Source organism: Emydura macquarii, unplaced genomic scaffold (genome assembly GCF_026122565.2).
Source record: "Emydura macquarii macquarii isolate MOO-44397 ecotype Brisbane River unplaced genomic scaffold, CSIRO-AGI_Emac_v2 contig_71, whole genome shotgun sequence".
Classification (NCBI taxonomy): domain Eukaryota; kingdom Metazoa; phylum Chordata; order Testudines; family Chelidae; genus Emydura; species Emydura macquarii.
The window spans coordinates 5125170-5147073 of record NW_027130208.1 but is presented as its reverse complement, the minus strand read 5'-3'; the positions used below and the strand labels follow the sequence as shown (position 1 = coordinate 5147073).

Sequence of the window (21904 nt, the reverse complement as noted above, 5' to 3'; positions counted from 1 at the left end):
GGCGGTGCTGGGTAGTTTAATTATTATTTTCCTTGTTTCTATATCGTTTCTCTGGTGGCAAGAGGAACAAGAGAACAAAAAAGAGAAGATATTAAAAAGTAAAGATCGGTTTCCTGTACAGTCCTGGTGGATAACTAGAAGCGTTTTTATTCCCACCTCGATTCCACCTACAGTGTATATTAAATATGTTTTTACTCCTTTTGTATACTTAACGGACGTAAACCTGCTCAGACCAAAACCTCCTATTTGTACAGTTCCACTAGGGACGGCTCCTTAGCGGGTGTGAATCAATACAACTCCATTGCGTTCAGTGGAGTTGTACCGGTTTCATCAGCCTAGAATCTGAAGATCAGCATCATCTCCAGCTCCTGCACCCAGAGCATAGCAAGTGAGGGCCCAATCCTGCTCGCGTTCCTCACCCCCTCAGTCTCGCTGGCACTAATAGGGCTACTCATGTGAGTGAAGCGAGCAGGATTTGCCACCTATCATGGGAAGAAGGCCTGCCAAGGGAAATTGTCTGCTTTCTTTCGCAGCCAGCGCTCACTGCAGAAGGAAACAGACTAATCGCAGCTTGTTTCCTTCTGTGTCAAGTGAAGGAGTGCTTTCCACTCGGCAGAGCAGCAGAGGAAAATGACAAGGCTGCTGCTGACATAGCAGAGACAAGAGGGGAAGAAAGAGTAAAAAAGCAGACTGGGGAGGAGACCAAGAAGATACAGGGGAAAGAGACAGAGAGAGAGAAAATTTTGGGTGGATCAGCTTCTGACCCAGCATTCCTCATGTGCCATGCGGTTTTTTGGAAAAATGTTCCACCCAATCTGATCTACCAAAGTGTGTGTTCCAGTAGCCGACTGTCTTCCCAATCCTGCAAACACGTATGCACCTGCTTACAGTTAGCCATTTCCATAGGGGGCTCGTGTGCATAAAGTTGTGTACGTGCATGTTTGCAGAATCGGGGCCTGTGCTACTGCACAGATAAACAATGGGTTCACCCCAGCTGCTGTTGAATTCATGAGGTATAAAGGGAAGGCTTCACTTTTTTTAACTGCAGGCAAAACATTGTCCCTCCTCCTGCAGCCTCCTGGCATATCTTTGTTCCCATGCTGCAGGGCAGGCATTTAACCCCCCCCCTTTTTCTGAAAATCCCGTGGAGCAGCGCAGATTCACAGCAGCGTTTCACTGATCACGGAGGGGCACATGCTGCTGCCCTTCCCCGGGTAGAGAACTGCCACGCACCGCAAGGAGTCCTGCTGACGTCAGTGGCCTCATGCGTGCAGGTTCTGAGTGAGTCGGGGTCAGACGGTGACCCACAGCTAACCTGAGCACTTGGTTTTGTAGGTTGCCAAGGGCCACCCCAATAACCGGCAGCCGCTTAAGTTGTGTACTTTCAGACGTACCAGTCGTTTATCGATCATGCAGAGCACAGCCATGTAGTTTCCCTCCCCCGCACCGTCTCCATAATTAGCATAAGAAGAGAAGCTATTCTTTCCGTTCCCGTGTTTGTCAAAGACATGCTGCGAGCGGCCATGTATAAAGTTAACCGAACTCCTCCGTTTTCCTCAGTGCTCTGTGACCTGCGGTAAGGGCTATAAGCAAAGGCTGGTCTCGTGCAGTGAAATTTACACTGAGAAGGACCATTACGAGTATGGTTACCAGAATCTAGACAACTGTCCTGGCACCCAGCCACCCAACGTCCGCACCTGCTACCTCGGGGAATGTCCAGTTTTGGCAACGTGGCGAGTCGGCAACTGGGGAAGCGTAAGTTTAACGTTGAGTCGTTGTGGCTGGAGAGAGGCAATGGGTGATAAAGATCTAAGTTGAGCTGGTGTGTCAATACGTTGGCCCTAAATTGATGCGTTGGTTAGCGCACATTCAGGTCATTCAGGCCTACGCAGCCTGTGTAGGTGCCCGGCGGTCCCACAGCAGCAGCCAAACCGCTGACAGCTCCTCTGATAACAGCACCGCTGTTGAAACCAGGCAACTGGTAGCGCCAGTCACAGAACCATCAATGGACAGCCTGCGGTCCTTCCTTTCTGCTCACCCCTTCTGTCTTAGCAAGACTGCATGCCACAGATCTCTTCCTCCCAGCTCCCCTGTGTATGCTGCTCATCTTAATCATGTCATTCCAGCAGCTAATTATATATCCCAGCTGCCTTTGCACAGAGAGGCAAAAAAAGGTGGAAGTGACCTTTTGACTAGGATCTAGCAAAAGGAATGGTTGGCCATGTGTTTTGGAATGAAAGTCACTCATGTGGCTGTTCTAGGCTTAATATGCAAATAATTGATATGCCAAAAGTTGGACAATTTTGAGCGTCGACACATAAAGAATTCCACTTTCATTTACCCCCTTCTTACAAGTGCTGTGATAAGGCAGTGAAAAGAAACTAGCCTTTCTGTTTAAAATTATTATAGTGCCAAAGCTTTTCTGGACCTAAACCACAAGATGGATTGAAATCCTGCATCTTGGCAGGGAGTTAAACTAGATGACCCTTGTTGTCCCTTCTAACTTTATGATTAGAGTTGAGTTAAAAGACGACAATTCACTTATGAAGAATGCCCTTCTTTGAAATGCTATGTTTCTCCAGCAAGTCTGATTCATTAACACATCTCAGGCATTTAAGATTATTCCGCAAATCTTTGAGGTTCCGAGGGGTGAGTTGAGCAAAACATAGTGACATATGTCTGAGTTCATAGAACTTCTTTTGGGAGCTGGACTCACTTCAGAAAGTAAAAATTTGGCTGTTGGCTTGCCCTGTCATTCTTACCAACTATTGTGAACTACCATGGCTCTGCCAACCTTTGATTTTCAAAATACTTGAGTGTGGAAATAATTATCAGCTTTGATGTTCAAATCCTGGGCCCTGTTCTGCTCCCACTCAGGTTTTATGACTCAGGGACTGATATAGACAGTTGTCAATTTGTGATTAGCTCTAACACGTGAAGACTGTCTTCTGCCGTTTTACTGTGCCCTAGTTGGGAATAAATTTTCAACAGGAACTAGGGATTCCGGCCACCCATCCTAAAACACCATGAATGGACCTGATTTTTAGAACTTAATGGAAGCGCCGACTCTTTTAAGGTGTCTCACGTCGGGCACCCAAACATGGAGAGCAACCAAAATCATGCTTCACTCTTGAAAATTCAGGCCTAGAGCTGTGCAAACCTAGATAGATTCTGTTTACGGGGGCTAATGCAAACACTTCCATTGGTTTCAGTCCTTCCCCGCTGAGATTCCTTTTGCATTTGGGTTTCAGTTAGAGCCCAGTTGTAGCCACCGTTTCACCTGATTTTTTGCCCAGTTTGGATCTGAAACCATAAATTAACCCAGGTTTGTTCAAAGGGGCCTTTCTATGACCCGGCACGGTGCTGCACCCTCGTAAGGAGAGATTCACTTGGATTCTGGCTCCCTGATGAATGTTTCTCTGTTTTACATCCCTGCTGGGGTGATACAATGTCAATCGACTGGACTGAGCAAGTGGGATGAACAGCCAATGGGAGCCTTTGCTGGAGCGTATGGTTCACTTTCATCATTTCTGCCCCAATCCAGCCAAGCATTTAGGGGCTTGACTTTTTGGATGGTGAGGAGTCCCACTGAAATATATGGGACTACTTGTGTGTTTAAAGTTTAGCATGTAGTCAAGTGTTGTGCTGGATTGGGGCCTTGGCAATCTGATCTTTACTAGCCAACTGTCTGTGTTTTACCTGCCTAGCGCCATAAGCACCTGATTCCCTTTTCTTTGATAGTGCTCGGTTACGTGCGGCATTGGAGTGATGCACCGGTCAGTGCAATGCTTAACCAATGATGACCAGGCAAGCGCTTTATGCCACGCTGATTTCAAACCTGAAGAGAGGAGGACGTGTCACAATATCCATGACTGTAAGTCTACGGATCGGTGCTTTCCATTGTGTTTCTTATGGTGGAGTCAGAGGCGCACTCAGCTCCTGCAGCTCCCATTGACTTCCCTGAGAACTGCAGCGCTCGGCACATCCAGAATCTGGCCCTTGATTTGGCAAAACGCTGAGCACATGTGTGATTTCACTGGCACCACTCATATGAACCTAAGCATATGTTTAGATCAGTGGTTCCCAACCTGTGGCCCACAGGCCACAAGTGGCCCGTGGGGGCTTTCAAAGTGGCCCGCCGCTCCCCTCCCTCTGGCTGCTTCACCTGGGTCCCTAGGCTCTGGAGCCAGATGGAGGGCAGCACTGATCTTCCGTCCCGCTGGCTGCAGAAGGGAGCCACTGCCTAGGGACCCAGGTGGAGCGCACGGGGCTACAGGAGGCCTGCAGTTTCCCTACTGCAGCCAAGGGGACGGGAGATCGGCGAGGAGGCAGCCGCCTCTCTGAACTCCTCCCGTCCAGCTGCAGTGGGGTGAGGGGAGGCTGCTGGCGGAGACTGGTGGACCTTCAATAAAAATGATATCTGTGGCCCTCGAGCCAAAAAGGTTGGGAACCCTGGTTTAGATGCTTCACTAGATCAGGGGCTAAGCACGCCCAGCACTCTACAATGACTACTCAACTACAGCTCTTTCTGCTTCATTTCAGGTGAATTGCCAAGCCGCTGCCAAGACGTTAAAAGACTCAAAGATGTCAGTGAAGATGATGAATATTACCTTAAAGTTAAAGGAAGGATATTAAAGGTGTGTTTTGGCAACCTATTATACACTTCTTGAAGCTGCAAGATTATCTTGTGTGCGCCCCTCCCTTCCCCCGTTGCATTTCCCACCTTCCGTTTTCTAGCCGCATGCAGTTAGTGTCTGACGAAATGATGGTCTCTCGCACTCTCAGATCTATTGTGCTGGGATGCAGACTGACAGACCAAAAGAGTATGTGACTCTTGTCCGTGGGGATGCAGAGAATTTCTCTGAAGTGTACGGATACAGGTAAGCAATCCCTTGACTCTCAGCTTCATGATGCTTTGTTTTCCATGGCAATATTTTCCTGTCATGAGTAGAAAAGGTTTTCTTTTGATTTAGATTACATAACCCGACCGAATGTCCGTATAACGGGAGCAGACGAGAAGACTGCCAGTGTAGGAAAGATTACACAGCAGCTGGGTTTTCTGCCTTCAGCAAAGTAAGGCTGGACCTGAACACTATGCAAATAATAAGTGAGTAAAAAACAGGGCCTCTTTTACACCAATGTAGCTGTAAATACAAAGAGAGGGAGTTTAGTGAGCAATGCTCTTGGGCTGTCCTGTGAAAGACCTCCTTCCCTTTTCAACCCAGCCACCCCAAATTGTGTAAATGTCGAGATCATCAGCCCTGAAAACCAGTTTGGATGCAGTAGGCGTGATTAAACTGTACCACCATAAGACTGGGAAAAACAGAGTCATTCCTATTTTTCTCATTCCTTTGAATGATTTGTTATCTTTGCTGTGAACTCAGCCTGGTTTGTGTTTTGGTTTGATTTGATTTTATACTAAATTGGAATCAAATGGCAAATAAAACCCTTGAGCACCTGGCCCTGTATCTGTCAGTCTCTTGCTCTCACACACACATGCCGGTAGCTGCAGTGGCAGGGCAGGGTCCCAGGGAGCACACAGGTGCATAACTCCCATTGGTGCAGTTGGAACTGAACTCTGCACTCTTGGTGGCCTGATCCAATGGCCATTGAAGTCAATGAGCCAAACCCTCAGCAACCAATCCTTCTCCTGTGGAAGGCGATGGGAGATGTGCTATGGGCTTCCGTGGAAGCAGGGTGCGATTTTTAGCAATCCCATAAAAACCCCATGCCGGCCACTACCATAGACGCTGGGTGAGTTGGGAGTGCACATTTGCTAGCCCACTGAGATGAAGTGACTCCAAGAGGAGCCCCACACACCTGCATCTAAGGGTAGAATTTGGCCGGATGTCAATTTTCAGTAAATATTTAAAAAATGCAACATATGGTTAGTGCTGGTGTTAAGGTGGCAAATAAATCTCACATGACTGCTATCACTTCATCACTTTGTTTTCAAATTGCTAGGCACCCCGGCAATATCCCTGCCATTTGAGCTATAGAAACAATGAGGTTCAGAATTTCAAAGGAGCCTAAGAGAATGAGACACCCAGATCCCATCAAAATACAAAAGAAAATGGTCATCCGATCCCCATACACTCCTCTGAAAAGCCCAGTCTAATTTGTTGTATGTGATTTGAAATCAATCAACTGGAATTCTTTTCACTAAACCTATCTAACTTTGAGACAATAGTTTTGTCCTGCTCCAATACCACGTTTTGTTTGAGGGAACATACATGCTTCGGATGTTCACATGTTCGGTTTTATTACTGGTGGGTTCAGATTAGCTGGGAAATTTTCTGGTGCGAGAATATAACCAAAACCATTATGTCCATGTTAGTTGTTTTTACACAATCAAATTCACCTCGGTACTTGAACACATGCGAAACCTCAAACACATGAGGGGTTCGATTCAGTTCAGTGGGATTACTCATGGGCTGAAAATTACGCATGTGCTTAAGCATCTGCCGACTTGGGGCTTTACTGCTACAAAGCTAATAGAAGAGATCTTGCTGAACTCACAAGATTAACGTATGAAAGCAAATCACCGGGATGTAATTGGTAGCAAATAATGTGTTCAAATTTCTCTCTCCTCCCCCCCATCTGCCCTTTCTGTGCTGTTCATCAAATAACTTTCACAGCAACTGATTTACAGTTTGCACGGACACATGATGGACGACCTGTTCCTTATGCCACTGCTGGGGACTGCTACAGTGCGGCCAAATGCCCCCAGGTATTTGACAATAACATTTCTTAGGAACTGGTTCCATTTATTATGTTCAGACTTTAATTACTCTTGATCGCATCAGCCAAACTCCAACAACTGTCACATTCTCATCTCAGCGGTCTGAAACTTGCTTTTGTCTGTACAAAGTGTACTTTCTGTTCTGTTCTGACAACAGCCATTGGGTTAGTAGGAGACGACCAGCAGGATTTGAAAAGAGACATTCCATAATGTCAAGCCTGATCCAACAGCCCAGCAAGGGGAGAGAGAGTTGACAATAAAGGAGAAACGAGGGTAAAAAAAGGATCGGGGAGGTCTGGGAGTTTTTGCCACATGCAGTTTGCGCTGGCAGGATCTATCTGTCTTGGATACTTATCTGGCCCCATTACCACAGTCTCTATGCACCTCGCTTTCTTTAGTGCATGGATTCTCACAACACCCCGGTGAGATAAGGCAGTGCTCTTATCCCCACTTTTGAGATGGGGCACAAAGAGACTAAATGACATGCCCAGGAAGTCTGTGGCAAAGAGGGAATTGAACCTGGCTCTCCCAAATCCCTAGCAAGCACCTTAACCACTGAACCCTCCTTCCACTAGGTTGAGCTGTTAGACCAGAGGGTTTAAATCTTTTTTCATTCGTGGACCCCTAAAAAATGTCAAATGGCGGTGCAGACCCCTTTGGAAATCTTAGACACGGATCACAGGTTGAAAACCACTGTTGTATGGTAACGACCACCTTTCGTGGACCCCTGAGATATAGCCTGCGGATTCCCATCCGTGGATCACAAAAACCACTTTTGTATGGTAATGACCACCTTTCGTGGACCCCTGAGATATAGCCTGCGGATTCCCAGGGGTCCGTGGATCACAGGCTGAAAACCACTGTTGTATGGTAACGACCACCTTTCGTGGACCCCTGAGATATAGCCTGCGGATTCCCAGGGGTCCAAACCCACTGTATTAGACAGTGTAGCTGACTTGCAGGGGGGGAGTCCGGTAGATCTGTACATCAGCAGAGCAGGGCTGCTTCCATTTGTTAGAGTGGCTGAGGCGCGCACACAGGCTGAGTGTACAAAGGGAAATGAGCCAAGCAGGGAGCCCCGGGGCACTTCTGCACTAGCGAGGCACTGAAGGAGTGGCTGGAGAACAAGGGAAGCGATCAAGATGGCACACTCGCAGAGTACTAAGGCATAGAAGGAGAGGAGAACTTGAGCACAAGTGACAGCCAGGCCAAGAAGAATACAAACAAAGAAGGGGGGTGGCCAGGAAGAAGCCATTGGTGACAGTTTTGTTGACTTGGAGGGGACAGAGCCACCCAGCAGGAACTCAAGGAGAAGGACGTCAGGAGAGGAGGAACAGGGATCATGCACCAGAGGCAAACTGGAGGATGGAGATGGGCTTGTCCCAGAGGTTGCAGGAAGGTTTTCGGAGGCTGTGGCGTATCTGAAGGCTGAGGGAAAGGCGGAAGGGAGAGAGGCTAAACAGCCGGGATAGAGATAGATAGAGGAGGGGGAGAGACAGCTCGGGTTGGAAATCCATTGGAAGGAGACTGTGCTGGGAAAGGTCTGGGAAGAGAAGGATTGAGGCAAGTGGGAGGCGGTGGAGAGAGGCCTTGTCAGATAACACAAACGTCCCCACAGAGAGCACAAGCAAGAGGACGCTGAGAGTCAGACACAGACTGTGGGCACAGGTGCAGTCAGGGAAGGACAGGCCCAGTGAGCTGGAGAATGTGCTCCAATATGCCACATGGAAATGCTCAAGCATGTAGGAGCTCAGTCCTGACCTATGGAGGGAGATATATTTTACTGAAATACATTATGGCAGGAGAAGGCTAATTTACATTATGTTGCAGGTGCCTCATTTAGCCTCTTAGATTCAATGCGTTTCCAGCACAGCCATCTTATAACCCGGTTAGATTTGGAGTCAGAATAACGTGCGATCAGTTCTGATAGTAAGAACTGGCTTGTGGACCTTAGTCCTAGTGGGAAGGTCTGAGAGTGAGGCCAAGTGAGTAGGGAATCCAGCAAGCAGAGACCTTTCCCTCCAACGTTGGAGCTGTCGTCTTTCTGTACAGTGCCGTGACTCAGGGATTGACCTGTTACCTCAGGAATGTTCATGAATGTTGATTTCCATCCACCTAAGCAGATATTTGATATTTAACTGGAAAGTCACATTCCCAAGGTAGCAAGTGCATTGAGCACAGCTTGCAGCGGTCTGCCTTTTCCTAACAGCAGCCATCTCGGACTCCGGGTCCGGCTGAGATTACAGCCAGCAGATGCATGGACTTGGTGTTAGGAGAAAAGGGGTATTTCAAAGTACACAATCAAGTGGGTGTTTGCTAATGGCAGTTATGCATGAGCATCAAGGGCAGACTTACCCCTTAATTTTCTGACCTTATTTTGTTTCTGGTAAAAAAAAAAAAAAAAAAAAAGGAGGGTTAAGTTAAGGACGTATTTAAAAACCACACAAAACAGAGTTTGATTTGTATTTAAGTGGGAGAAAAGAAAGATAGTACAAAATACGGACATGGCTGCCCTCTGCAGGTGAGGAGGTTGAAAAAAGCTATGAACTGAGTGAGCTGGATATAGTTCTGTTCCATTTTCCAGAAGCTGATGAAGCATACCAGGTTCTGCAGCTTGCAATGGAAAGTCCAAGAATGCCCTCAACTGGCAAAGGATGGGAAAAGCAACCCCCCCCCCCCTTTGAAGCCACAAATGAAAAGAAATTCTTAATCTGAGTCATGCTGTGATTTGTACAATATGTGCTAATCACTATCAGTGCTTGGAAGAATTGAAAACATTGCCGGCGAGGTCTTGTTAGAAAAATGACACCGTGGCATGTTGTTACGGAAGGGAGCTTGCAGCAATGAAGAAAAAACATAATTTCAATGTGGCTGTGGGGTTATGCAGGGTCTAAGATTCCTTGTGCATCTCAGCCCATTTTGATTGAGCCATTTCAGAAGATGCACCTTTGTGATAATCAACCTGTTTTTATGTTTTTAGGGTCGCTTTAGCATTGACCTTTCTGGAACAGGCTTTTCGCTAACAGAAACAGCAAAATGGATCTCGCAAGGGAATTACGGAGTGTTGGAAATTCAAAAATCCCCAGTAAGAGAATGAGTGTATTAATTTTGAATCTGGTTATACCTGCTAGTGTGGGGTACCTAATTACCATGTGCCGCGTTATCTTGCCTAGCATCATTCTTCTATGATTCATATCGTGGTGAAAGCTAATGTAAGGCATTAGATATGTGAAGCATAGCCCATAATTCTGTGTGTGTGTGGGGGGGGGGGGGGGTAGGACAGGTGTAGTAAACTTAACTTGATCTGAATTATTGCAGTTCATTAATGGGTCTGTTGAACTGTGAAGTTAAAAACACTGAGCACGGTGGTGCAGACATGTCTTTAATTAGCTGTCTGAATCCTTCTGCAGGGAGCCAGTGCCAGATGGGCTATGGAAGGTGCCACAGAGAAAGTTCTTGCTGGGAGCTTTGCCCGAGAAAGGGCTGCAAAATTTGACCTCATAGGCCTTTTCTATCTATAACTTCTAATTTCATGAAAGGAGCTGGTTAATGACCCAGAGCAATCAGTAAAAATAATAACAGGGGTGTGGCTATTATTATGTGCTTGCAGTAGCTTCTAGAGTCCCCAGACAGAAATCAGGACCCATTGCACTAGATGCTGTACACAAATATAATAAAGAAGCCAGATCCTGCCCCAAAGAGCTAAACTCTTTCGGCTGCTAGAACTGTTAATCTGAAAGACCCACTTAGTCAATGTTTGTGCATCTGTGTTCAGGATGGGTGGATGTTAGGATTAAAAGCTGGTTAATCTCTAGTAAGTATCAGATGCTGGTTGTGACAAATATGGCAATTTCCTGCAATATGCTTGGAAAACCTTACTGAATTAAGTTTAAGTGTCTTTGGAGTCCAATGTATTAAATACCGAGGTTCTGTATTATTGTGGGCCGAGATGATCAGTGGGCTCAATTGAACAATGTGGCAGACCAGAATGATCTTCTGGGGCAATATGTGTGTGGTGGCATTCCTGGGGAGTTTCTAGGAGAAGGTAAATACAAAGGGCATCTGCTGGTTAGGCAAAAACCCAACCTTTTGAAGCCTGGCCTGGGGAAGGGACCAGTGTCTGCTGATTACCTGCTTCTGAAGGTTGGGGATCAAAGGCCCAAGCTGAAAAAAAGAAACAGGCTGATCTGTGCAGTCAGTGTCACATACCAAGCTGGGGCTGTTATGAACTTGTAACTATAGAAAAACCCCTTGGTGAGGTTTGAAGGACTGGGAAGTGATCTCTGGCTAGTGTATTAGCGTGTGTGTAAGCAGGGAACTATACAGCCTGGATATCAAGAGAGGGAGAGATGCAGGTGTCCACCAAGGGAAGTGACAGCTAAGAAGGTTGGGACCTACAGCGGGTGCCCTTGGTAGACCACAAAGGGGGAAATCCAAGTGCCGTTGCTCTGAACTGTGGTGCTGGTATTACTTGGGGAGGGAAAGAGGAGGAGAGGCGGAAAGGGTGGCGGACAGTGTGAGAAGAAGGTGCCAACGTATGAGGTGAGAAGAGAGAGGGGGGAAAAGTGAGAAAAGATAAAGACAGAAGGAAGGAAGAGACGAACCAAAACCATTCTTGGGCTGCAAGGTCTTCAGGCTGCGTCCTCAGAGAGTTCAGGGCTAGGGTTTTCAGAGGAGCCTCAGTGGGTTTCAATGGGAACTGGGCATCTGACTCCATAGGCAGTTTTTATCGGCCACTGCAGCCATCCTGACCTCATTCACCTCAGCAGAAGGTCAGTGAAGCTCCACGGAATAACTGTGGATGAAATCCCGCTCCGTACTTGGGGCTTCGTCCAGCCAGGGGCCAAATAGTCGGGCCGTGACCCAGCAAAGCATTTCAACGTGAGAACAATCTCACTGAAGTCAAAATTACGTGCCTGGCAGGACCAGGGCCGCCATGCTGCACATCTTGTCGGACGGAGCCCTCCGTTGCTTGCACACCATGTGAATTGCTTTCGGCGCGTGGTCAGTGGGATGTGCGGGGACAGCTGCATTCCAGTACAAGACTGTCCTCATCCCTGTGGACATTCACCTCTCACGCCTCTCTTCATCACGCATTGAACTCTGAAAAGTGGTGCTAACTTTTTGGAGTGATTTTGGTCATCTGTGTGATATTATCCAGACATCCATGCCTCACAGAGCCACCATCTCCAACTCCACATCACCAGAAGCATTTAACAAGAAGTGATTATTAAACATTTATATCTTGCATTAATTTTCTGTTCTATGAGTTGGTTATTATTATTACTGTTGCTCCCTGCCCGAGTGGTCAGCCAATAATCAGGGCTTGGCAGGATTGTTTCCATTAGGAGAAATGGAAGATACACGTCAGGTATATTCTTTGGTGCAATCTTATTTATTTACAAAGAATGTACACAACATCCTGTTTCCCTGAACACAGTAGGAACAAACAGCAGCAGACAGTGTCCTTGCAGGCAGTCCTGTGTCCCAAGCAGCTCTGTGTCTCTGCTCTTTCCCAGGGCCATGCTCACGACTGCTTCTCTCACAGTCTGCTCACTTCACACATGCACACATGGCTTGTCAAACAAGCCCTTAGCCCCTGCATTTGCAATCAGCCCCAAAGAAACCCATCTTCTTTTCCCTCAGTTAGTTCTTCCTCAGTCTTGCCATGCAGCCCATTGCCTTGGGCAGTGGCTTCTATTGTTTCAGCTATCACTGTATAAAAGGAGATTAATTGCTTCTTCCGGTTACCAGGTCTGTGATTGTCTTATGATGGCAGCCATTAACATCACCCAGCATAACATCATTTATTATTTGTATTGTGATAGCACCTAAAATCCCTGCTCATGTACCAGAACGCCATTATTCTAGTTGTACAAACTCTTGGATGCTCTTGGATAAGGATAATGCCACTGGTGTTTGCGCTGGTGCTTTCTCTTGGTGTTAGTTCAGTTTGGACTCTCATGTCAGTGTTTCTTTCTAGACCTTTTTAATCTCATTTCGCTAAAGATTATTTCTCGGGGGCGGGGGGATTGGATCTGGCAGTCAGGTTTGGGCCTGATTATGGACGAACATGAGAGCCCATCCTAAGGGTTGGTGAGGAGCTGTATTTCCCCAGGGCTAGCTCCAGGAGGCGCAATACCTCCCTGACCTCCCCAGCACAGGGGGCCAATGCAGCCACTACTATGCCTGCGCGTCCTGTGCACCAGTCCCTCTCTGCTGACCAGTGATTGGGATTGGGGGTGGGGGAAACAGGCATCTTCTCTGCCCCTCCTTGCTCCTCTGAAGGCACCAAGCGCCCCTAGAGTGACCAGAACAAAGCAATCTCTCCTCTCACCTTTGTGCAGGGGAGCCCAGCCTGGGCCATGCCCTCTTCTCCTACGTCCCTTTGCCCCGCTCCTCTCTTTCTGTGCAAGGTCAGCAATTCTGTCTGGCCCTTTCGGGGGCGACTCAGTGCTGGGGGAAGCATTGTGCACCCATGTCCGGGGCCAGCAGAATCCAGCCTTCGATCGGCGTTTGTCAGTTTCAGGGTTCTCCGTTTCCCTTGCCACGGCTGATGGCATCATTGGTACCTAACGCGGGGGAGGAACAGCTGCTTCTGCTCTGCGTTAGCTGCCCGTGAGCTCAGCTGTTACAGGAAGGACACAGATCTGAGTCGTGGCAGGGGCAGATCTGTTCAGCTCCCCTTCAGGAAGGAGAAACTTCAGCAGCCGACCTCCAGCAGTCGTTAGGCGCTGGGAGAGGAGGCTGAGGCAATTGTAGTTGGCAGAATTAAAGCAAGCCCTGCGGGACATCGCTTAGCTTCATCACCCGTGGCGACCTGCCTGGTCTGCACACTTCTTGAGGTGGAAGTGCCAGAGCAAAGAGAAGGGGAGAAGTAATCCCAGTCGGAGATGAGTGGTTTGCTACACTCACAGGAGAGAGTCCATACACTGTAGTTTAAAAATAAATGCTCTGGGCAGACTTGTATTGCACTGAAGTCCAATTTTCACATAATTTAGGGGTCAATTCCCCTCTGAGGCGTATCTGTTTGTGGAAATGACCCAGGGGAGCATGCTCTGTAGACAACAGGAGGCAGAGAGGGCCAGATTCAAATCTCAGCCACTCTGGTGTAGACCTGTTGAATCTGATGGCGTCACTGGTTTAACTGAGATCAGATTCAGGCCCAAGGTCTTCTCCTGATTCGCCTCTGTCTTTCACCATACATCAGTGGTCTACCACGTAGAAAGGACAGAGAGCAATGGAGGAAGGTTGGGGAATGGCAGCCAGATTTAGTGAATTCCACATTCCCACATTCTCACTTTCCATCACATCTAGGGCTGCTGAGCCATACAGGGCTTTTCCCCTCCAAATACATACTTGGATGCAGTGTTGGCAAACATCTTTCCTTGCCTTTCAGAAGCATGGGAGGTGCAGTTTCTTTCCAGCTCTCTTATTTCTCCTGGCTAATCCTGTGTTCCTAGCCAAGGGGAGGAGCAAAGTAATTCACTTATGAGAAAGTTATCTCTGTGGGCACATTGCAGAAAGACTGTGCCTAGGAGACTTCCCATCAAATGGTCTTCTCCTTGGGTGTCATTTCACTTGGTAATTCACAAATACTCTGCTTTCTCTCCATTCAAATGGACCAGCAGCTGACTTATTAGCCGTAAATGTAATTACATTGGCATCCAACGAAAACTATAGCTGTTCATTTATAAATCATTATAGATTTTAGGGTGGAATTTTTTTCCCTTCCAGTAAACTTTTTAGTTTTATAATTAAAACACTCCCAGAATCTGGAAATGGGAGCATTTGATTTCCTCTGGTGTGATGTGCTTTTGAGACATCATTTCTGATTTTTCTCGCAGGATGGTACCAAAGTAATAGGGAAATGTGGTGGTTACTGCGGAAAGTGCACTCCATCATCTGGAACAGGCCTCGAGGTTCAAGTGTTATAGCAAATGGTAGGTTCCCGTTGTTTCTGTGCTAAGGTAAATCGTTCCAGGAATTTATTGCTAAAGAAAAACAATTCGAAGTCCTATTTTCAAGCCAGATTTAGGCACTTAGAATTCTATCTGCCTGGGATGTAGGCATTTTTAAAAATGTTACCCTGAGTGACCAAGTTCCTTTTGAAAATGGGAATTGGGCTTTTAAATCACTTAGCTGCTTTTGAAAATGTTACCCAGCATTTAAACTGCACTGGTATTAAGACTTGACTTGTCTGTAGTAATGTCTTTAATTCCAAAGGGTTTATCAAACAACCGTATAAATTCGCATGGCTTCCCGGATGAGCAGCCGCCATTGAGATGGAGAGGACTGCCAGCTGGCCCACACAACGCAAGGCAGGGAATTGTTTTATGGCCTAGACACCAGGACAAACTTCTCCACTTAAAGAAAATGCCAGAGATCACAGGGACCAAATTTTCAGAGAAAGTCCATATGCAAAAGGCATGTCCGTTTATAGACCTACATTTATGGCCTGCATCTTCCACGACTGCACATACAATTACTGACATTACGTGTGCAGAATGGGGATTTAGTCAGCTAAATATTACTGTGCAAGTGCAACAATGACACATGCTGTCATGGTAAGTGCAGTGGTACATCACATGTGGCCATTATGCAATGCTCAACTTGCCCATTGAAAATTTAGTCCCCCACTTCCATGTGGGCCAGGCCTCCGTTTTTAAGGTTTCGTCTAAAAGGCTCCACATTGGAGACTGGTTGTTTTACCTGAGAAGTACAAAGAGCTGTGCTCCACCAAGTCTCAGCTGGAGAACGGTCCCTTCGACCAGAGCGAGCTCGGGTAAATTGGAGCCCCTGCTCTAACATATACCAGGCGTCAGGTCGAAGCAGCTTCAGCTTGGAAATCGAGGATCTGGTTATGCTTATGTTTGTGGTTCCTTGATGGCTTCCCCCACCCTTCACTGAGTGGATCACAGCATGAACCACTTGATTCTGCACCAGTAAATCTCAGGGGAGTTTGTCCATTTGCTTGAATGGGAGCAGGGTCAAGTTCAGGGGAACGATGAGAATGACTGTACCTGAAATGCAAACTGAAAGAGGAGTAGAAACATGTTTTCTCTGCTCTTTTCAGCTCCAGCAGTCTTAGCCTGTAACAATAGTAGGTATAATATTTGCAAATGGATATTTTGATTTTCAAATCGGTGTCCCCAAGCGGTTCTGGCTCCCATTCCTCTTCTGATATGAGAAGTCAAAGTTTCAAAAGCAAAGACAACCATCTTACTAAACCATGTACCTTGTTTGTATATTTCAGGTTTACTGATAACAGGGAGATGAGATGGATGAAGGATAGTGTTGCAATACCTCTGCCTTCCACTTTTGTACTTGTTTGTGTGTGTGTGTGTGTGTAAATATATTGTATATTCTTAATGATGTAAAGTATAATATTTATGGCTGGAATTATTTATTTTGATTTAATATTTTTGTACGTAAAATGTTTATATTAAGGCTGCCTTTACTGTTTTTTGTGTTAAACCTTGCAGTCAAACCACTGCATTTTACGTACTCTACATTATATGTAGCATTATGACAAAAGTGATACTTTATTTTCACTGTACTCAATTGTTTACTTCCAATCAGTAATTTTTCTTCTTGTTACAGGCTGCTTTGGCCTTTCAAGGTGCTACACAATTTGCATAGAGGTATTTTTGGCATTTCAATACAATCTTTTTGTAAGGAAAATAGAGCAGGTTGGGTTTTTTTTACTTATTAGGCAGACAGCGCAAAGGGAACACGTGAAAAATGAATACAGCATTTGTTGTATTATCATTCTTTATCCTTTAGGTATATTTTTAATTTCATACGACCTCTGTGGCCAGTGCTAACAGTCGCTGGTTTGGTGCTACAACGATATATTTATTAATTCTCTGTAGCTTTAAACAATTAGATCCAGTGCCATCGTAGATTAAACAGGGGGGAAATGGATGGATGAGCCAATTAAGATAAACTTAGGTCTAACCCAAACCTAGGATCTCACCTGGCTAATGGGTCCAAAACTTGAACCCTAGTTTTTTAAGGCTCACAAAACCAGGTTACAGTTTTAAAATTAATCTTTTGTAATTGCATCTGCTGCAACCCTTCCTGGTTCCATCTGGAAATGGGGTGCTGAATTTTCCAAGACAGTCTGACTGGGCCATATGTTCCCATGGTGTGTACGCTGAAAAGCATAGCAAAATTTGCTTCAAGATCCTACGCTCCCAAACCCACCTCCTTTGCATTATGCTCCTCCCATCTTGGGACTCAAGGTTGTTTGTCTTGGGAGTGGAGTCTCTGGAAATGAGGGACAATGCGTAAATTGCTGTTCTAGGCTGCGATGACTCAGTCCCAGCAGACATCTGCGATGTTTCAGTGGATTCCTACACATACAGGGCCACCTGCAAACAAATGCGAATGAGTAAACTTCATCTCAGACTTACAAGGTATGTCAATCCGATCACTTTGTACTTGCAAACATTGGACCGCTCGTACACACGCTGGTTTATGTGTACTAGTGCATTGCTTTGCTCTTTCCCAGCCAGGCATCCATGCTCTTTGGCTTTCTTCCATCCATGCACAACTGACTCTGTAGTCTGTATTCAAGATTAACTCCTACTGGAGTCAAAGTCTGGCTGAGAGAGAACTGCAGAAGTGGCCTTTGTCTGTATGTAGCCAGCCTTGCTGCCCATTACATAGACCATCTACTCAAACTTTGCAGTATGTCGTGTGGTGGAGACTTGGCCAGATGACTGTGCCTCTTAGTTCTTTCCCTACAACTTAACAGCAAATGGGAACATATTGTCCATTCTCACTATATTTTTGGTCTGACCAGAAGCCAGGAACACTCAGGAACAGTATAGGAGGGACCCTGTTATCATGGGACTTTCAGCAACTTTGGAAACCAAAGAGTTTGTCCAAATATCTGGATAAATACCTACACGTTTGGATTCACATGCTTACCAAATCCAACCTCAGAATCTTTTGGGACCGTATTAACCTGCATTATACTTTGGCCATCAAAAACGAAAGGAAATTTAATCAGTTTGTTATAAAACTATAGTATGGCTAAATTCCAATCATGGAAACTTAGGACTGCAAGGGACCTCAATAGGCCATCTAGTCCAGTCCCCTGCACTGAGGCAGGACTAATTGTTAACTAGACCATCTCTGGCAGGTGTTAGTCTGACCTGTTCATGATCATGTCCACTGATTTGTAATCCATGCTTGTGCTAGGCTGTTATCAGCATCTTTATTCAGCCATCTCAACTTCGTTTATTTCAGAGTGAAAATTGTCAGCCAGGTCCCCAATGGGTATAAATTGACATAGCTCTATTAAAGTCAATAGGGTTATATCAATTTCCACCACTTGGAAACTCTGGCCTTTGCCTTCTTTCTCAAATGTTGTCTAAGAATTCATGCTAAAATTTGGACACAAGAAGAAGATATATGATCCCATATGCATTTTGCATTTTATATTTCACCAAGTAGTTGGATATGGTCATATGACAGACAGACTGATAGTTTACCACACCTCAGTTGTATGTTTATGTGTAATGGTAATTAAGTGACACTCACAATATTTTTTGAGAAAATGCCAAAAATACCATTTCAAAATATGTTTTATTAAAAAAAAAATATATCAAGGGTGGGGGAAAAAGAAAGAGTAGCTATGAAATATCGATTTTATGATTACTACTCATCATTAAAGCTTCTGTCCTCTAGAGAAAAAAGGGAAAATTGCACTATTAACTTTAGGAGAAAAACAATGGTGCTCAATTAATGCTTAGACAGTGCAGGCTGATTTTATTTTCTGTAATGAAGTGAATGAGTATTTATGAAATAGTAATATTATTTAGACCTGTACACATTGCTTTCTACCATGTAGTTGAATAACCGCTGGCAACAGAGGCAAGAGAAACATAAAAATTATTAAATAAAATGTAAGGGAATTATTGATAGATACTTATCTTTAGAATTACTGATAGATTTAAATAAGTTAGAAAAATGCTGAGGACCACTGAGATATCAGACAGTTCTTGTGAAGTAAATATAATTATATTTTTTGTAGTATCAATGCCATTATTTTTCTAAAAATTGTTTTTTTCCAAGCACTTTTCTGTTCAAGGTTATTTTTCTTTTCTTGCCACCAAAAGGAAATGAAAAGATCTGTAAAATATGCATGTGTGGTCTTTCTTTGCCATCATCGTGCGTCACTACCTGTGCACTATTATAGAGACAAAATATTTTGTACACAAGGGAATAATACATTGCTGATAAAAGTGAATGTTACACTTACAGCTCTTTTTCCAAGCTTTTGATTACTGGCATTCTTCAGTGCAAAAGGAGTGAAGGAAAAATAGGAGGTGTAATGTCAAAAGTTTCAGAAGGTAGGAATACAGCTAAAGCTGATGGGCCATGAGCTCAGCTGGTGGAAATAGGAGTAGTAGCACCAGTGGGGCCCAGGATGATTTAAAGAGTTCATTAAAAAGGGCTGTCTTTCGCAAGGAGGAATGGGCCAGGGGTCGGGGCACTCCCCTTGGATTTGGTAGACTTGGGTTCAAGTCCCTGCTCTACCACAGACTTCCCGTGTGATGTTGGGTGAGTCACTTAGCTTCTCTGTGCCTCAGATTCTCCATCTGTACCTTGGGGATAATAGCACAGCCTCACAGGGATGTTGTGAGGATAAATTTGAGACACTTTGGGAGGGGCTAAGATAGTGGATGGTATATATGTACCTTATATAGAAATATGAAAAACTAGATCAATATTGAATATGTAAGAAAGTCTGCACCCAGTATAACGTTGGGTTAAAGGCAGGGAGACTTCAAAAGAACGTCGTACAGGAAGGTTACCAAACAAGGATGTGTACCACCTAAAATGCTATATTTGAATGCACGCTAGCAGCCCCTAGCTCATAGGGTCAACGTGGCCATAGATGCAGCCATCGACAGCAGATAGTAAATATACCACTAAGTGCACATTAACCAAGGCCAAGCCTCTCTCGATAGAATACTCTGGTGAACAAGAGTGAAATACATTTCAGAGTCCCCCCCTCTGTTTAAATGGTTGTGGTGGAGTCCATGACAAGGGAGTAGAAGGGTTAAAATCACACAGACAACGCAGTGCCATGTGTATTGCCCCATGCTTTTTACTGCATCCCCTTCCTTCAGATATTTTTTCATAAGTTCTCCAAAGCGATGGGCTTCTGTAAAGATGATGGGCTAAATTTTGCTATCAGAAGCCAGCATGCAACCCCACTCAGATGGCACAATAGGCCTGAGGGCTGAATTTGGCACGTTAGTTTCAGAGCTGGAATGCCAGGGTGCTTCTCTATTACAGTATCTTAGTTCTTCTTAGAAAAGGAAGTTTAGACATGCTCTCTAAGCTAATTATGCGCCTTTCATGGTTCTGTAGCCTGATGTACAGAAATGTGCTTGAATATACCCTAAGACAGAGAATTTAATCTACTGTGTCCCAGTGCTAATTCGGCTGTTGTCTGTATTAAAGGAGATTGTTTTTCTTCTTTAAAACTAGAAACTTATTAGCCTCCCGTTTTTTGGATCACACAGTTTTACCAAGTCCAAACTAGCTTGTTCTTTGAAACTACAAACAAACTAGCTGGTTCTATTCTGTGCTTCCTTGAAATCAGAACTTCTGGGGTTAACAGCAAAAAGTGATTATTGCAGAATTATTGAATGAATGAGTTTCTAGAAGCCTGCCAGAAAAATGCACACTGCAAACTCATTACTTGTGCATTCAGAATTAATTGCTATAAAGATTAAGTTGATTACTTTGTAATATGCAACCTATGCGTTGTATACTGGTACAGTGACTTCTCTCACCATCCAGAAATAAGGTACTTACAGTAAAAGATTGTCAAAAATGCGCCACTTGGAGAGGCATGTTACAGGGATGATTGTGAGAGCAAAAAGATGTAATACTGGTTAGAAGACCTTGAGAATGTCCTGTCTTGAATCTACTGATGTATACCTTGCAGGAAATATTACTGCACAGACGACCATTGCCCATCTCTTTGGGAGATTGCCATTTGTTTGCTTAGCCAGGGAACGTACAGCAAGGTTGGGGTCTCAAAGAGAACATCCACGAAGGTGGCCACCATGTGGGCATCTGCTGAAGAACCAGCATGTTTCTTATCCCCTGAGGCTGTTAGGTCTTAAATCTGGTAGGTGCTGAGCACTCTGACTCCAATCCAGCCAAGCACTTACGCACGTGTTTATTTTTTAAGCACGAGTAGTCTTATTGAAGTCAGTTGGTTCAAGGGAAGCATGTGCGTAAGGGTTGGCTGGATGGGGGCTGGAGCACTCAGCACCTTGGAGGATCAAACTCTTCCTGCCAGACTGTTCCATTTTTTGCAGGGTCATGTTGAAAGGAGTTTGAGTTGGTGGCGGTCTGGTGTGTGGTGCCAAGGGATAAGATTGGAAGTCTCTTGAGACAAAGGGCTGGTCTACCCTGGCGGTGGCGGTTGACAGGAGATATGCAAGCTACGTAACCTAACATCACTTGCGAATCTCCCGTCGATGTACTTATGCTGATGTAGCGCAGCGTCTTCACTGCGCTGTGCTGATGGGAGATGCCCACCCATCAATGCAGCCTTACTCCTTTTGGGGAGGTGGACTAATGGCGTCAACTGGAGAGTCCATCTCCCATTGATTGGGCAGATCTACACGACCCACTCAATCGATCCTGCTTCATCAATTGCTGCGGAGCCCGTAGTGTAGACATTCCCAAAGCATTACTTCGATTGAGGTAGGGACTGTCTTTTGGTTATATGTTTGCACTGTGCCTAGCACAATGGAGACTTGGTCCATGACTGGGGCTCCAAGATGCTACGATAATGCATAGATGATAATAACAAAGCTGCCTGTGATGGGGCGGATGTTCCCTGCCCCCTTCATCAGCAAGGGGAAGAAAGGGTTAACAGACTCCCTGCAGAGAAAGGGAGAAGCCCTGCCACACCCCAAAGGCTGGGTGCAAGCTACCAGTCACAGAGGAAGGAGGACACATTGCCATTGACTTCAATGGAGCCACAGAGAAACCCGGAAGAAGCACGGTCCCAGTTGAAGTCAATTAGAGTTTTGCCATTAATTTCAATGGGGCTAGGATTTCACCCCCCAGGACCATAAACCATGCAAAATCATCTGCGATCTGCTATCACAGAATTGG

The 21904-nt window shown here is 45.4% G+C and overlaps 1 protein-coding gene across 8 annotated transcripts in view; it reads left to right on the top strand.

The window, feature by feature from the left end:
* Positions 1 to 18883, top strand: part of ADAMTS9 (ADAM metallopeptidase with thrombospondin type 1 motif 9) — a 133940-nt gene extending 115057 nt beyond the window's left edge. For 4 of the 8 annotated variants that reach the window (XM_067541751.1, XM_067541731.1, XM_067541726.1 and 1 more), the window contains 9 exons: positions 1561 to 1755; positions 3742 to 3874; positions 4543 to 4637; positions 4786 to 4880; positions 4974 to 5107; positions 6639 to 6730; positions 9723 to 9827; positions 14590 to 14685; positions 15999 to 18883. In XM_067541751.1, the coding sequence (XP_067397852.1) occupies positions 1561 to 1755; positions 3742 to 3874; positions 4543 to 4637; positions 4786 to 4880; positions 4974 to 5107; positions 6639 to 6730; positions 9723 to 9827; positions 14590 to 14679 (939 nt within the window). In that variant the 3' untranslated portion in view covers positions 14680 to 14685; positions 15999 to 18883. Of the gene's footprint in view, positions 1 to 1560; positions 1756 to 3741; positions 3875 to 4542; positions 4638 to 4785; positions 4881 to 4956; positions 5108 to 6638; positions 6732 to 9722; positions 9828 to 14589; positions 14686 to 15998 lie in introns of those variants that run through there. The other 4 variants (XR_010918582.1, XR_010918584.1, XM_067541765.1 and 1 more) reach the window with 4 other exon arrangements.
* Positions 18884 to 21904: the final 3021 nt, after the last annotated feature.